Here is an 18,191-nt window from a genome sequence, read left to right as displayed (position 1 = left end):
AATTCTTGACGAGACGGTTATTTCAAAAATATGAAGAGTGGGGCCTTTCTGATAATAGAAACAAAACACAATACTTACTTATGCATCTGGAATGAGGTAGAAGATCTAATGGTCAACGAACATGAAACAATCAGGAACTGTGAGGAATATATATATTTGAGAACAGCAACCAACAAAAGTGGGCGCAACGAAAAAGAGATAGAGCAAAGGATCGTGAAATGATAAAGGGTGATTGGATGCCTAAACCCTATACTATGGTCAAAAGAACTATCCAATTAAAGAAAACATCTCATCTTTAACTCTATTAGACGCCAAGGGAAAAAAGGAAGAGAAAAAGACCCAAACAATCCTGGCTAGGCGGCATTTAGAAGGCAATATCGGAAAAGAACCTTCACTTGGAAACTTGGAAACGAAAGGCGGTGAACGCTATAAAAAACCGGGATAATAAAAGAAATACTCTGATCTATTAACTACTAGAAATACTCTGAACATTACTATTAATAGCAACTAGAAGGCAGATCAGAACGAATATGGTACAGTAGAGCGTCGATTATCCGAACTAATTGGGGGACAAAGGTGTTCGGAAAATCGATTTTTTCGGACAATCGAACTGTATTGATATAGCAATATGATTTATCCATATTCGAATGAAAACTTTATTTACATATCTTTAGTGACAAATACGATAGAAATTAAACAAAAAAGTGCTGTATTTGCAACAAAATGAAGATTTTTAAGTATTAAAAAATTTCATAGAAAGGAAAATACGCTTTCGTTTAGGCATTTTCAATCGAGTTTTTACACAATTTGGGAGTTCGGATAAGCGGTCGTTCGGTTGATCGACGTTCGGATAATCGACGTTCTACTGTATTAACATAATTGGAGAGAAGCTCAGTCATTTGAGATTCGCAGGTAACATCATCTCTATAGCCGATCGCATGAATGATACAATAATAATGTTAAAAAAATTTTATCACGGTTTCTTAGAGGTCAGACTAAAGATTAACATGAACAAGACGCGAATAATGATTAACTTGGTGCTACATCGTAATATTGCTGTTGAGGGGAGGGATATTGAGCAGACTGCATCAGTTACTTAAGACAATAAATTCGGTTGGGCAGACATGTGAGTTTCCACGCTGCATAGGATTTGGTTGGGCAGCGTTTGGTAAATTAAATTATGTATTTAAATCGGATTTACTCATATGCCTCATAAGGAAAATCTTTAACCAGTGTGTGTCACCTACCTGTACCCACTTATGGAACAAAAACATTAACACTCACAAAAAAGGTAGTAAACAAGATTCGCTTAGAGGGCTATGGAGCGCCAGATGTTGGGTGTCTCTCGACAGACCGTATCCCAAACGAAGAAATACGTCGTAGAACAGAAATAAGAGAGCCTATAGAAAAAATCGCGTCGCTGACATGGAATTGGACAGGACACGTCACCAGATTATCTGACGACCGATGGACGAAACGTATTGTCGAGTGGAGGCCACGACAAGAAGCACTACGGAGCAGAGGACGACCACCAACCAGATGGGCTGACGATCTGAAGCGTATTGTCGGCAACTGGATGCAAGCCGCACAAAACAGAGAGAGATGGAAAGAGCTGAGGGAGACCTATGTCCAGCAGTGGACGCGTATATGTTGATGATGATGATAAAGAGCAATTAAAATAATGTTTTCAATTTTTTGTAATAATCGTAAAAGCAAACTTGTTACCTGGTTTTTGCCATAAGATCTTTGGCAATTCCTTTTCCTCTATAAGAACCGTCGACTGATAATATTTTAACCACCATAGCCATGTCGATTCCGGGATAAATCTGGAATGGATCAGATTCGACAGCTACATGCTCCAGTAATTTGACAATTTTGCCAAATTTTTCATCGTCACAAATAAAGTCTTCCTCTATGACTCCTCTCTCGATTACATCTGAAAGTGAAACCTGATTACCTACAATCAAAAATATCCAAATTTTGTAGAAAATAAAAATCAATAAACAAATAATTTCGAGCATGTTAAAACAAGTTTTAATCAAGGAAGTGGTGTCACCTTCGACAATAAAAATAAAATAGAAACCAATTTAGTGAAAGTGTTCGTAATTATTTTATGTTTGGTTTTATGTTTGTAGTCTGTGTTTGTAATCTATAGTAAAATAACGCAAAAGATGGAAAACACATTATTAAGTTGTGAGATAAAAAGAGATGAAACTAGTAGAGGTGGAAAATTTAGCGACAGAAACCTATAAATTTACATTTTGTTGATTGTCTCCCACCTTTAGTTGTATCAAATGAGTATGTCAACTAAAACTGTCACTGTCACAGTGGTAGTTCCCAAACTCGCCCGATGCATCTAAAGGTGGGAAACAATTAATATAATGTAAGTTTACTCGCTCCGTGCGTGACCATGGTGGGGATACACGAAAATATGCCAGCGTCCGTAGCGGCAAAATATGACAACTTTGGCGAATAATGATTGAATAAGAATTTTTTTTATTTAATAGATATTCTGCTTGCCGTTTTGATTTTTATTATTTATATTTATATTGTCATACTGACTTTCTTTCCTTCCCCGATCTAGTGGTATATTCCTATCGTCTTCTATTTCCATTTTGTGTTACATGCACACACAAAATTAATAGTTCAATAGACCCAGCTAATGTTAAAATCTGGTAATAATAATTCACACTGCCTAATTGCATTCGATGTAAACTTAATTAATGTTAACACCGACAACTAAACTATAACGAAAAAGTGAAGAAAAATCCTTAAAAATTATATTTTCTTTAGAGAACTTCCAAATATTCGCTTTTTTAATTTGACGTTTATTTGACACTCGAACTTATTGTTTGTGTGGTATAACAAATTTGATCAAAAATGGCAAAAATAAATATTCCATATATTAACGTCAAATATGTCATAAGTGTATCATATGTTTAACGTCAAAATTGTGGTCGCCAATAATGTTAGGCGACTACGCTAGGTGTCGCGTCAGTCATGCACGGAGCGAATATGTTTCTATCGCTCTAAATTTCCCACATCTGCTAGTTTTATCTCTTTTTATCTCACAACTTGATATTGTTTTCCGTCTTTTACGTTATTTTGCTGGTTATTAGCGCACTCATGACTGTATTTTTTTCTTACTCTAAGCATTTTGAAACTTTAAAATTTCTGCGCTTGATTTATTTATCGGAAACTATTAAAAAGTCATAGGCATCAACGAAACATGAAACGTGAAACATGTAACGTGAAACATGAAACAAATAAATTGTAAAAAAAGTAACCGTTTCATGTGATATTACTAATCGAAGAAACAAAAATAAAATTTGTATAGTCGGCAATGGAAAGTGATGACGTGGTCGTTGCTGTCGGCGCCGCGCTTTAATTGCTTTTTGATATCAAAGAAACGTGAAACATAAAGCGTGTAACGTGAAACATGAAACAAGTAAATTGTGAAGAACGAAACCGTTTCATGTTATTAGTGTAGGAAACAGAGGTTGAACTTCGCAAACTCGATACAAGTCCGGTTTTATTTTTTTCTGGTATATCAAGGGGTGCTTTTGAGGAGACAAACTTTTTCTTAACAGATTTCACCCCGGAACACCCATTTATATCCCTATAAAGGGGGTAGTTTGTGGTTTTTGCGAGACGTAGCCCTTCCTGTACGTTATTGCAAAAAATTCCTTAATAAAAATATGAAGAGGACTATATTTCCTACAATTTATTCCGCGACACCATATGTTTATCACACACCGTTTAGCGGGGGTGGCTCCCCAAAGTTGATAAGTTAAAAAAAATAAGTTAAAATAAATGGCTGATTTTTTGGTATAGGTTTCATCTAAGGGCAACTGTCCGTTTTTTAATTACAGGGTGTTAAATTAAAAAAAAAACCCTTTTTATACCATCTGAACCGCTTATGCTAGCGTAAAAAAACTTTCAGCGATTATACATGTACAAGTGTTACTTACAAATTTGTATAATTTACCCCCATATTTTCCCCGAAACAACCTCAAAAAAAAAGGAAAATGAATAAAGAAAATATGCAAAAATTGACTCTGGGCTATCACTGTGGCTTTAGGGTGCAAAGAAAGTGAAATATGTATAGGTCATAATGTGTAGAAGACAGTGTATTTGTCATAAGTACGTGATCAATAGAATGAATAGGTGACGAAAAAAAAAAAAAACAAAAACTGGAGCTCGCCAAATCATTTCTGAGGTTTACGGCGCCACTGTGCCGTAACGGTTGCTTATACGAAAGAAATGAATAGGACCTTATTTGTAGAGCAATTAGTGGTTTTTCATTCTGTATACGCTTTGTTTCAACAAAATATATAGGTAATGAGAAAATCGTAAAAACATGCCCGCCAAACTTATTTTCAGAGAAAGAGGTAGTTTCCGCAGGAATGTTGCAATAATCATATTATATATTTATAAAAACCCTACTCATGAAGTTATTTTACCCTACCCTAATTTTTCCCTACCCCCTTTAAAGGAATGAAAATTGGTGTTTCGGGGCAAAATCTTTTAAGAAAAAGTTGCATAATAAGCACCCCTTGATATAGCAGAAAAAAACTTGTGTCGAGTTTGCCAAGTTCAATTTCTGTTTCCTACACTAATATATTAATCAAAGAAACAAAAATAAAAGGGCATAGCCGGGTAACAATGTCAAAATTGCCCCAGTGGAAACTTGACCCCAAATGTTGGGGTATTGTTCGGCATCACAAAAGATGAAGATTCACCAAATTTTAGCCCAAAATATCGACACATAACCTCAAAATCCAATAAAACGTCAAAAATCATTTTTTGGGCATAACTCGCTTAATTTTTGACCAAAAAATATTTCTTTTTTTTTAAATTAAAGGTTTTTTTGTGCTCTACATTTTTCAAAAAAAAAAGTTGGCGGGAAATTCAAATAGATTTAAGCGTTTGAAAATTTTAAACGCCCATAAAAAAATAACAAAAAATATGGATCGCTCGAAAAAAATATATATAGTGTATGATCACCAAAGCTATGTTCCAGAATTTTTTCAGAATTTTTAAAGTGGTACAAGGGAGTTAAAAATCAAAAAAACCGGTTTTTTACCGTTTTTTCGCCGTTTATTGAGTCACATTTTTAGTCAGAGATGCGCTACTCTTTTGAAAAATATTTGAGTAAATAGCTGACAATAACATCTTTAATTTGGATTCCGGATGAACCATTTTGGACCCTTAGAACCAGAGTTATGGTGATTTAAAAAGGCGAAAATCTGATTAGAACCTTCGATTCTCCGGCGCTTTCACCGTTTCTTCGCTGTTTTTGAGTTATACTTTTAGTTAGAGAGACGCTACTCTTTTGAAAATTATCCGAGCCATCAGTTGACATCAATACCTTTAATTTGGACCCAGAATGAACCATTTTGGATCCTTAGAACAGGAATTATGATGATTTAAAAGACGAAAATCTGGTTAGAATCTTCGGTTTTCCAGATATTTCGCCATTTTTTCGCCGATTTGTGTTACATTTCTAGTTAAATTATTATTCAACTAACTTTTTTCAAAAACTGAAATCAAGACCTTAAGTTGAACCCTAGATTTGGCCCTGTGAACCACTTAAGCTAAGCAATATGAATCAAAAATTGATAATTTGATAAATAAAAAGGTTTTGCCATTTTTTTGTTATTTTTGCTTTTTTAATGCGTATTTAACTTAATCTTTTACATACAACAAATACATTTTGTAATCTGCATACATGATTATATATAATACATTAAAGAAAAAAAAACGCACCTATTATTCCTATTTATTATATGTAATCCTTATTATTTATAATTTTTACGCTGCGCATGAGACAAATGAAAAAAATTGTATTTTCCTTATTAGCTCACTTGTTCTGTGTGTGTCAAGACCTTTAGGTTGCAAGTCTATATATGCGCCGTGTAAACGTAGCGTGTATGAGTCTTAACCGGCAAACACATGTGTTTGATAATTATTAAACTGTGATTGTTTGTATTCAGTTTGACTCATTAGTAAAATAATATAAAAGTGAATCGTTTACATTTTTTATAAATAATATTCACAAAAAAGATCAAGAAAGTGTATATACAATGAAAACTTAGTGCATTAAGACAATCTTACTTGTAAGTATACTTGTAGTTCTTACATCATTTTGAAGGTTAAGAATTTATTCATTCTAAAAGTAAAGAATAAGAATAATTTAACTACTTCTGAATATATATGAAGAGTTTTTAATATTACTTAAAAGAAGTTTTAAGATTTATTTATTGTAATTCATAATATAAAATTAACTTCTTGAAAATAAAATTTCAATAAATATGATTTGAAATATATACTGATTTTAGTTTTTATAAGCTTCTTAGCAAGATGAATATTTTGACATCAAAAAATTGTCCATCAAAAAATTTTACAATGTTAAATGTCAACGTAAAAAAAGATGTGAATGAAAAGCTGAAGTGCTGTTGAAAATTTTGTTCTTGATTACACTCTTAAAATATTCAAAACATTATTATTATGCATAGAAAAAAATTCAAGATTATTTAAAGAAAAGTTTATATCTTCTTGAGCAGTTGAATTTCAAATAAATAGTTTTACCACAAAATAGTTTTAATAACAGCATTCTACTTATTCAGATAAAGATCTGAAGTATTTGTTACTTTTAATTTTTTGCTTTTTTTGGCAGTATGTTATTGAATATCTATCTTCTACTCTTATTTCATTATTTATGAAATATTTTTGATTTTGTGGCAATTGTTTTTATTTGATCTTATTCTTATTGCGAACCAGTGCTATGTCCCATCAGAGAATCATCCATAGTATAATATACTCCTTGTATATATGCATATGCAATATTTATGTATAATTGGAGGAACAATGCAAAAAAATGACATGATGTTTTTTTTTACTTTTATATAAAAGAAAGAACATACACGCTAAACCTTAAAGCGGAATAATTACAGTCTAAAATAATAATATTGATTGCATGCTTTATTTATCAGAAAGTACTTAGCGAAGACTGGCAGTTTTGATGTAAGAAGTTAAAAACATTATTTGAGTAAATATTATTAGAATGTATCAAAAAATACATTTAAAATGGTTATTTTATTATACGTAGAAAATGTATAACTTTTATATTTCACCGGTAGCTAAAAATGTTTATATAAAAAATCAAAAACCTTATATTATTAATAAAATCTATTCTCTAGCCAATATTACAGTCTAAAATAATTATATTCCTTGCATGCTTTATTTATCAGAAAGTTCTTAGCGAAGACTGGCAGTATTGATGTAAGAAGTGAAAAACATCATTTGAGTAAATATTATTAGAATGTATTTTAATAGTATAATAAAGTAACCATTTTAAATGTATTTTTTGATACATTCTAATAATATTTACTCAAATGATGTTTTTCACTTCTTACATCAATACTGCCAGTTTTCGCTAAGAACTTTCTGATAAATAAAGCATGCAAGGAATATAATTATTTTAGACTGTAATATTGGCTAGAAAATAGATTTTATTAATAATAGAAGGTTTTTGATTTTTTATATAAACATTTTTAGCTACCGGTGAAGTATAAAAGTTATACATGTCCTACTTATAATAAAATAACCATTTTAAAGGTATTTTTTGATACATTCTAATAATATTTACTCAAATAATGTTTTTAACTTCTTACAACAATACTGCCAGTTTTCGCTAAGTACTTTCTGATAAATAAAGCATGCAATCAATATTATTATTTTAGACTGTAATTATTCCGCTTTAAGGTTTAGCGTGTATATATAAAAATATTTTGGAATACACAAATAAATAAATATATTGTAGACTAGAAATTATCTCTTGCAAATTCCATAATTTTAAATTATCCTGGACATATTCATCCATTCTTATATATATGGGTGATTCTTTGACACATTTAATCTTCAAAAAAAAAAATTTTTGTCTTAAAGTGGTGGAATATGTTGTATGGCATCTTCTGAATATCCGTGAATTTTTTCAAATTTTTTGGACCCCTTTAAGTGGGTTAAATAGGAGTCTAAAAATCGATTTTTTTTCATTTTTTGGAGTTTTAAGCCCGTTTTTTGATATTGTTAACTCAAATTGACACATTTTAGGTAAAAAGTGGTAGAGACATTAAATACAGTGTTTTTAAACCTTTTTACTTTATGATTTAATTCATAATCCCATCGAACATGTTCATCTAGTAACTTGCCCAGATATTTAAACCTAATGAATGACTATAATGAACTTAAAAAATGCTTCTTTTTATTTTTTTTTTTCATTTTTTATTAAAACTATATATTTTAGGGTACGAAAAAAATATTTATTATTTATCAATGTGTAATATATTTTACTCTTGCAAAATTATTTTATTAAGGTTTACTTTTAATTTTTTTAATGCTAATTTTAGATTTCCAGTGTATTTGATATGTAAAAATGTTTCATTGCAGACTCAGAATGTCTTCTGGCAGTGCAACTAAAAAGTGTGTAAGTTGCGGGATTTTTTACAATAAAGTCCCAGGAAGTAAGAAGATTGTAACATCAGAATCCGAAGCTGAAAAATTATCTGATTTTTTTGATGTCGCTTGTACTGTAGGTAGCTATTTATGTAGAAAATGCTACACGAGGTATTCATTTAATTCAAAGTCGACTTCAGACGTAAAATGTGAAAGTCAAGAGGTAAAAAGTAGCCAAGAAGTAAAAAGCAGCCAAGAATCTTCCGCCACTACATCCGCTTTTTCACAGTCTTCTGGCTCAGTATTTGAATATAATGTTAACGAAGAAAAAGAAATTGAATATGTTTCATTACCGTTTCAAAGAACCATAGCTACGCACAGTAAATGTTTCATATGTGGAAAAATTTCTAGGACAGTTTTAGTCCCATTTGAAGCAAGAAAGCAGGTGTTTTTAGCAACTAGGATTTTTATACCAAACGGTAATCGTTGCTGTTCAGATCATTTAATAAAAAAGCGATTCTATATAGAAGACATTGGTAATTTTCCAGTATTGGTATATTCATCTTCAAGTAATGTCGAAGTGAATGAGGTGTCAAAACTCTTAGAATGTTTAAGCGTTTCTGCTAACATGGAGCTTACTGATAAAGTTGGTGACTACACTTTATCAGAAGAGCGCTTAAAAGCATTTACAGGACTCACATGGGAGCAAGTAATTGAATTAAAAGGCATGATGACTTCGATGAGAAATACTCAGAATCGTACGGTAACGCAAGCTGTAGTCGTTTTTTTATTCAGAATGAGAACCGGATTATCAAATGAAATAATACGTTCTGTATTAGGATTAGAACGTCCACAACAAGTTTCTGATTTTTCTGATTCCATTTTGAAGTCATTCGAGATCGACGTACTACCTACAAGATTTGGTATCAAATCATGCACTCGACAGCTAATACTTGAAAATACTGCTCCTATAGCTAAAGAGCTTCATCAAATTAAAGACGATGAAGTCTCTTTAGTTTGCGATGGGACTTATCTTCGTCATCAAAAGAGTAGCAACAACGATTACCAAAGGAAGTCGTATTCGGGTCAAAAAAAAGTCCCTTTGACTAAGCCTTTCACGATTTGTACTACCAATGGTTTCATCGTCGATATCATGGGACCTTATACTGCCAACATGAATGATGCTCAGATTATGGAAGATATAATTTCGGATGAAACTGGTCTATCAGCTTTGTTAGAGAAAAATGATGCATTTTTCGTTGACAGAGGATTTCGTGATGTACAAAATAAATTAGAAGAGCATCAGTATAGAGTTTTTATGCCCGCATTAAAGGGTAAACGAAATCAATTAAGTGCAGAAGAATCGAACGAGTCACGAAAAGTTACGTTAATTCGCTGGGTGGTTGAAGCAGTCCATGGGATCATTGGAATGAAGTACAAATTGCTTCACCACCAATTTGACAACAAACTGCTTCACAATGCCGGACTATATTGTCGAATCGCTGGATTTTTAGTAAACCAATTTGGCAAACGAAGCGTTTCAAAACTATCTACAAGTAACAATGTTTTAGAGCAAATTAAAAAGCAGAGTCTTAAGGAAAATTCATTGGCTGTTGAAGTTGATTCGAAAAGATTAAATCGAAGGAAAGTACCATTCCGAAGATTGACATCGGGTGAAATTTTGGATTTTCCGGAGCTAACGGAAGAAGATTTAATGGTATTTTTTACAGGTACCTATCAACTTAAACAGACAATCTCATACTTAGCTGAGATGATGGACGAAGATGGCAACATTCAAATTGACTACTTGAAGGAAACTCCTGAGATAATTAAAGTACAAGTGAGGTCTCGACATATATCGAGAAAAACGTACAATTGCTTTATTCATTATAGCCCAAATAGTATTGGTTACAACGGAATTCTACGCTATTGCTGTCAATGTGCCAATGGATTACGGACAATAGGTTGCTGCTCACACGTCGCTGCAGTTATATACTATCTCTCGTTTGCTAGATATGAATCAAAAATTTTGAGACCTGCACATAAACTTTCCAAATATTATGAAAAAGATGGTGTGTATCCAGTTATCGAAGAAGATAGTGATGAAGACTAGAGATGATCTACTCTTCATAAATAAATAAGTGTATGTGTATGTGTGTGAGTAAGAATGAATAAAGATAAAAAATGCAAGGTGGAATGATGAGTGTGAACAAATACATTATAATTCGTGTCAATTTTTAATGTAAAAGATTAAGTTAAATACGCATTAAAAAAGCAAAAATAACAAAAAAATGGCAAAACCTTTTTATTTATCAAATTATCAATTTTTGATTCATATTGCTTAGCTTAAGTGGTTCACAGGGCCAAATCTAGGGTTCAACTTAAGGTCTTGATTTCAGTTTTTGAAAAAAGTTAGTTGAATAATAATTTAACTAGAAATGTAACACAAATCGGCGAAAAAATGGCGAAATATCTGGAAAACCGAAGATTCTAACCAGATTTTCGTCTTTTAAATCATCATAATTCCTGTTCTAAGGATCCAAAATGGTTCATTCTGGGTCCAAATTAAAGGTATTGATGTCAACTGATGGCTCGGATAATTTTCAAAAGAGTAGCGTCTCTCTAACTAAAAGTATAACTCAAAAACAGCGAAGAAACGGTGAAAGCGCCGGAGAATCGAAGGTTCTAATCAGATTTTCGCCTTTTTAAATCACCATAACTCTGGTTCTAAGGGTCCAAAATGGTTCATCCGGAATCCAAATTAAAGATGTTATTGTCAGCTATTTACTCAAATATTTTTCAAAAGAGTAGCGCATCTCTGACTAAAAATGTGACTCAATAAACGGCGAAAAAAACGGTAAAAAACCGGTTTTTTTGATTTTTAACTCCCTTGTACCACTTTAAAAATTCTGAAAAAATTCTGGAACATAGCTTTGGTGATCATACACTATATATATTTTTTTCGAGCGATCCATATTTTTTGTTATTTTTTTATGGGCGTTTAAAATTTTCAAACGCTTAAATCTATTTGAATTTCCCGCCAACTTTTTTTTTTTGAAAAATGTTGTAGAGCACAAAAAAAACCTTTAATTTAAAAAAAAAGAAATATTTTTTGGTCAAAAATTAAGCGAGTTATGCCCAAAAAATGATTTTTGACGTTTTATTGGATTTTGAGGTTATGTGTCGATATTTTGGGCTAAAATTTGGTGAATCTTCATCTTTTGTGATGCCGAACAATACCCCAACATTTGGGGTCAAGTTTCCACTGGGGCAATTTTGACATTGTTACCCGGCTATGCCCTTTGTATAGTAAATAATGGAAAGTGATGACGACGAGGTCGTTGCTGTTGTGGCAACTCTTTTATTACTGTCCAAAAATCATAACCATAGTACATAATATTTGGTTGCAAACGAATTAAATAATCATTTTGCTAAATTTCAATCGTTTTATAGAATGAGTATTAAACATTTACATTGTTTTATTGTGGGTCCTGGTTTAAAAAAACGATATTTTCTTGTTATTGTCTATTCGAGTACCACTCCAGGTTATAATTGTACAACTCTTCGTTCTGCTCCACCACAGAAACCAATGCCATATTAAATTCTTGGTCAGCATTCATAATACGCGCGTAATTAATTATTCAAAACAATGAAACTGAAATCGAAAAATAGAACTATTTCATGAAACACGTTTCAAGAAGATAAAAATGTTTCATTGGCTTGAATCACACTCGTTTCATAGATGGGCGGACGTCTATTTGTTTAGCAGTGTTTTATTTCCATAGAACGTGTTTCACGTTTCATGTTTTATGTTTCACGTTTCATGTTTCTTTGGTGTGCGGCTTCCCTAAGAATTGTCTCATTTCGTAGGCAAATGCCAAATTGGATGCTTCATTGTGATATTGTGAAAATAAGACTATGCACAGTATCAAAAATGTTTTAACTATAACTAGACAAGTAATGTGACTTAATAAGTCCTAGGGTTTTACCGAATGTGACCAGAAGTTTTACCAAACTGTTTAACCGGAAGTGATATAAAACCGGAAGTATATTTATTTGTTCTAGTCTTGACAAGGGGCGTCGAATAATATATGGCTTGTACTATTTCGGCGAATTTAAAACTATGTAGGTACTTCCGGTAGCAACTCGGAACCCGAAGTCCGAGGTCACTTCAGATTTTTCATATTTGACACCATCGTTGGGTTATTAGCTGTCATTCGACGGAAGAATTGTGTTTAACAACAGACGAAGGGACAGACAGACAAGGACAATTCAAAGTTTTCACCATTTTTTAAATATTCTAAAATAAATGAGAACAAATATAAGAACAAATTTAAGCAGAAAATTAGCTTCTTATATAATTCTTAATAACACTTTTAATAATAATAATAATAAATTCATATGTAACCTTGCAAAGTTGCATATGAATTTTTTTGAAGTTTTGTATCTTTAAAAGATTTTTAAAAAATGGGCCCGATCGCTTCAGAGATTTTGCAAAATTTTCATTGCTATTTTAGGATTTTACAGAAAAAGACCACATTTAAATGGCCATCCTGCATTCGGTAATGACTAAAATATCCACTTTGATCTCATCCTCCTCACATCTAGAGGTTCTGCCGGTGACTCATTGTAGAAAAAGTTATTCTAAAAGCTTTAAACAAAAAAGAAAAAAAACTGAAATCTGTAAATTACATCACTGCTTTGAGTAGCCTACTGTGAATACAAACTATGCTATGATGTATTATGTACATATGTTACAGTTCAAGTTGATTCTCAGTTAGAGTTGACTCCAACTAGTTGGAGTCAACTCCAACTGAAACGAGCAGTAAAAGTTGATTTTAAAAATTTAAATCAACTTTTACTAGTTGGAGTTGACTCTTCCTGGATCGATTCAGTAAATGTTGATTAAACGAGAATCTCAAGTGCATTTTTGATGAGTGTGCGTTTCTTTGTTTTGACCGTTTCAACTATTTATTAGTATAGTCTGTAACGTCGCCCCCGTTAGGTAAATTATTCTGATTCGATTTTTTCCACAAACTTACTCAAAGAAATACATCCGTATAACAATCCTTATAGCAAATACACAGGGTGTCACGCGGTTCCGCGGTCGAAAAATTGTTTAACCAATTTCAGTAAAGTCAGTCAGTAAAGTGACTCTTTATCGAACGAGTCTGATATTATGAGCAGAGAAACAGACGCATTCGATAAAGAGTATTGAGGTGGTGCGTACAAAATTGTATCGTCAATCATAAAAAACATTAACACTTACTCACAACTTTGAGGAATTTTTTTTAATTTTAGACGAAATAAAAATATCGTATGACAGTAACGACAGATGACTTTTGCATGATGGCCGGTTTTGATGTTTAATCGATAGTTTTATCAATATTGTATACCTACCTAATTACTAAATCTGTAAAGTTTTGATTTATTTTGTATGAATATAATTGCGAAACACTACAGAATTTTACTTTTTGACATAAATTTTATTAATAATAAGATAAAATTTTGTACAATATTTTTAATAATTAAAGTAAATAAATTTTAATTTCACTCAAATAAATAATCGATTGCTGCCATTGACCACTTACATTCAATCTCGGTTAATTTGTTTAATTATCGCGGCAGGTAAAGTAACATTCTTCTTTCAATACAACAAAGTGTTACTTTACTGCCGAAAATGAGGGCAAATGAGTACAATAATGAATGATTTTAGTGAAGTTTGGCGATAAACAATGATTTTAAACAAATTCGCAAAAATACATAATTTTTTCACTTCGTACAATTTTTTTTTTGATCCGTTGGGCCTTTTTTTCTCTAAAATTGACTGTTATCGAGTTATTAGCGACTTAAAATTTGAAAAACGCCAAAATAACCATTTTCAAGGTTTAATAACTCGGTTAAAGATAATTATTGTGAAAGTCGAGCGAGCGGCCGTGGAGTAACGGCATAATCGCTGGCCTCATACGCCAGTGCACGTGGGTTCGAGCCCTGCTAAAGACAAACCATTCTCATTTTCAATAATGACACGAGCCGTCTCACCGTGCCTCGGAGAGCACGTTAAGCGGTCGGTCCCCCTGGGCTAGTGTATATCGACACTAGTTACTTGAAACAGGGTTAAAGATGTAATTGGCGCCGGAACTGTTCGAAAGGCAAAAATGCCATACGATATTATATATTATGAAAGTCAGAAACTAAAAAAAATCAAAGATTAAAACTACCTCTAAGATCCTGAAGAAATTTTTGTCATTATTTCATTAATAAGATATTATTTTTAATTATCAACAATGAGCGCTAACCGTGTATTGAGGCGGCCGTCAATGTAAGTGCGAGTGAGATTCACCATTGGACGGCTGGAATGGTGCATCTCTTTAGCACTCACCATTGACGGCCGCCTAATACGCACTTAGCGCTCATTGTTAATAATTAAAGATAAAGCTTAGTAATAAAATAGTGACAAAAATTTCTGCTGGATCTTGTAGAGGGGGCTATAAACTTTAATTTGGTCCCTTTCTGACTTTCATAATAATGGATTTTAACCGAGTTATTAAGCCTTGAAAATGGCTATTTTCGCATTTTTCAAATTTTAAATCGCGTATAACTCGACAACAATCAATTTTAGAGAAAAATCACAAAATACCTTTTTTTGCTCAGAATAACCAAAATGATCTAAAAAAAAATTGTTCGAAGTGAAAAAACTATTTTTGTGAATTTGTCTAAAAAAAATTGTTTAAACAATTTATCGATCAAGGTACTGCCTGACACCCAGTAGATTTGTTATAAGGACCTCTTTTTGAGTAAGTTTGTGCAAAAAATTCGAATCGGAGTAATTTACCTAACGGGGGCGACGATACAGCCTAGACTAATTTGAACATATTCAGTAACATTTAATTGCTAGAATCGGCTGTTTGTGTGAATCAGAATCAACTTTTACTAAATGGCATTAGGAAGAGTATACTTTTCCTAGTTGGAGTCTACTTTTACTAGTACATGTTGAATATAAATCTTCATTTTATATTTATAATCAACTTTTACTGAAACCAGCCGTTAGAGTTGACTCCAACTAGTTGGAGTCAACTCCAACTGGATAATCAACTTGAACTGTAAGACATACATAATATAGCGTTTCTTATACCGTATATGCATAATTTATTTCTATACAGAGCGAGTTTTATCTATGGAAGGCTTTAATTATCTTAGAAACGGCTTACATGATTTTTATAGATTTTGGTGGGGATGGTCTTCTAATGCGCCCGATGTTTTAGTGGTATTTTCATTGTTGTCAGATCTTCCATTTTTCCGTAAATCTAATGAACTTTCTTATTTCAAATGGAACATCCTATAATATTTTCTGCGTTTTAAAATTCTTAAGAAATACTGATTATTTTTCATGTAATGTTTCCTATACCTAAATGACGTAATTTCAAAGTTATTATATTTATTTAAAAAAATGTTTTTAAACAAATTATAAAAATAAATTTTTTCGTCCTCGGTAGACATTATTATACATTCTTTGGACCATTAAAAACAAAAAAAAAAAAAATGAATTATAAACAATTTAAAACTGAAAAAAAAAACGAAAAATGACAGTTTTCAAGGCCCAAAAACACAAGTAAAAAATATTATTTTTGAAATTACGAAGTGTCTATGTAAATTCAAGTTCAAACCTTCTTAATCAGCTCCCCAGAAGAATTCTCGGCATGTTTTATTCTAAAACATTTTTTTATTGCTAATAAAGCGCTTATGAGGGGATGGGCGATCGGGCTGCGTTAACAACTAAAAGCCATATTTTAAAATATTATTTTTTAATTGTATTTTTGGGCATTGAAAATCGTAATTTTTGTTTTTTTTTTCAGTTTTAAATTGTTTATAACTCGAAAACGATCAACTATGGAGAAAAATTATAAGAAACATTTTCTGTTCTAAATGTTCCAAAGAATCTAAAAAATGTGCACCAGGGCGGAAAAAAATTTATTTTTATAATTTGTTTAATTTTTTTTTTAATAAATGTGGGAATATCTCCGAAATTACGCAATTTAGATAGAGGGAATATTATATGAAAAATAATCAATATTTCTCAAGAGCTTCAAAACGCAAAAAATATACAGGGTGTTACATTTGAAATAAAAAAATTGATTAGCTTTCCAAAAAAAAAAGAGAAGACCTAACAACAATGTAAATACCTCTATAATATCGGCAACATTAGAAGACCCATACCCACCAAATTCTATAAAAATCGTGTAAGCCGTTTCTAAGTTAATTGAGGCGTTCCATACGTAAAATTCACTCTGTATAATAAAAAGTAGATTACACAAAAACTACGGGTGATCCGAAAAACCAAGACCAGATTTGGATTCAGTACGCGAAAATCAGCTAATTCTATGAACAAAATTTTCAAAAAAAATTTTTTTTTGTTGGTCTGTCTCATTTTTGCAGTTTTTTTTTAGATAAAATGGGATACAGATTACCTACATAAGAATTTAATCGATTAGAAGTGAGGCGTGTAAATGCAAAACTCGCCTTATGGATTCTATACTCTTGTGAGATAATCAATAAAAATGTTTCTTTAACGTTATAAAAAGAGAGCTTTGCATATTTCTCTGATTTTTACGTCACAAAATAGCCAGTAAGGAGACAGTTTTGCAAATATTTGGTAAGTTTTTCTAAATGTACGTTGGTGAATGAATGTTAAACTACAGTCAAGTCATATTTGGTATTTTTTGCAAAAAGCGAGTTTTGCATTTATACGCCTCAAGTATTTTTTTTGCTTTTTGCCGATCTAAGAAAATGTAAATTAAATTTTTATATCAGCCTACCATTTAAGCAAACTCCTATTATCTTTTGATTCTGCACCGCCAACAGGTTTACGCCGTTATCCAAATTTTTCAAAGTAAATCGTTCAAGGTCATAGCATCTTGGATGTTCGTCAGTGATAATTTCCATGAAGGAATTCAGCGGCTCGTCTTTGTAGAAAAACTTCTGCAGGAATTCCTGAACTGCCTCCTTATCATCAAGAGTGGCTATTTTAATTTCGAAGTCAATAGGACTGGTTGGAGTTGAAGGTGTTGAACATGATGAAATGGCACTGTCCTCTGATATTTGGGTCTAAAAATAAAATTAAGATATTTTAATTTAAAGCTGAGTTGAGTAAAAATATAACTACATATTGACAATAATATCATACAACAATCGGACACTTAAAAAATATCTGGGACACGAGATCAAAATACCCGGAGACAATCAAACACATAAAATACAAAAATGCGAATATTCCTGACATGGACAGCATTTGGAAAAATAAGCCATATTCTAAAAAGTTCAATTCCCATGTATCACAAGCGAAAGGTTTATAATTGAGGTGGCCAAGCTGGGGTGGTATAGCTCGAACCACTTTTCAAAATTCGAATTTTATTGCGAGCCGCAATTAAATTTACCTATATTAAAAAAAGATGCAAAAAGGGAATAATTTTCTTTGTATAAGTTATATTTATTGAAAACATAAATAAAATTGCAAAAAATGTGTATTAAATTTAAAGATTAAAAGATAATTAAAACATTTACACACACCGGCAAAATTAGCCGAACAGGTTAAAAATGGGACATGTTTGATGTCTCGTATTTCATAAACCAGTGGTCCAATTTGAGTGATTCTTTTAGAATATTATAGCCTTATTATTTAAGAATATCGCTGGAATAATATTGTTGCTAGACAGGTAAATACCATTTTGTACCGG

The 18,191-nt window shown here is 31.9% G+C and overlaps 1 protein-coding gene and 1 long non-coding RNA gene across 3 annotated transcripts in view; one reads left to right on the top strand and one right to left on the bottom strand.

The window, feature by feature from the left end:
• LOC114335025 (arylalkylamine N-acetyltransferase 1-like) overlaps positions 1-18,191 on the bottom strand; it is a 210,995-nt gene that overhangs the window by 12,206 nt on the left and 180,598 nt on the right. Inside the window, exons 2-3 of one of the 2 annotated variants that reach the window (XM_028285179.2) lie at positions 17,274-17,562; positions 1,726-1,957 (exon numbers count right to left, since the gene is read on the bottom strand). In XM_028285179.2, coding sequence (XP_028140980.1) covers positions 1,726-1,957; positions 17,274-17,562 — 521 coding nt within the window. The remainder of the gene's footprint in view (positions 1-1,725; positions 1,958-17,273; positions 17,563-18,191) is intronic. The other variant, XM_028285180.2, reaches the window with a different exon arrangement.
• The window catches only part of LOC114335026 (uncharacterized), a 124,236-nt gene that overhangs the window by 22,860 nt on the left and 83,185 nt on the right, over positions 1-18,191 (top strand). The gene's annotated exons all lie outside the window — the stretch shown is intronic.

The sequence above is a fragment of the Diabrotica virgifera genome, chromosome 1, assembly GCF_917563875.1.
Source record: "Diabrotica virgifera virgifera chromosome 1, PGI_DIABVI_V3a".
Classification (NCBI taxonomy): Eukaryota; Metazoa; Arthropoda; class Insecta; order Coleoptera; family Chrysomelidae; genus Diabrotica; species Diabrotica virgifera.
This window is presented reverse-complemented; position numbering and strand designations above follow the sequence as displayed.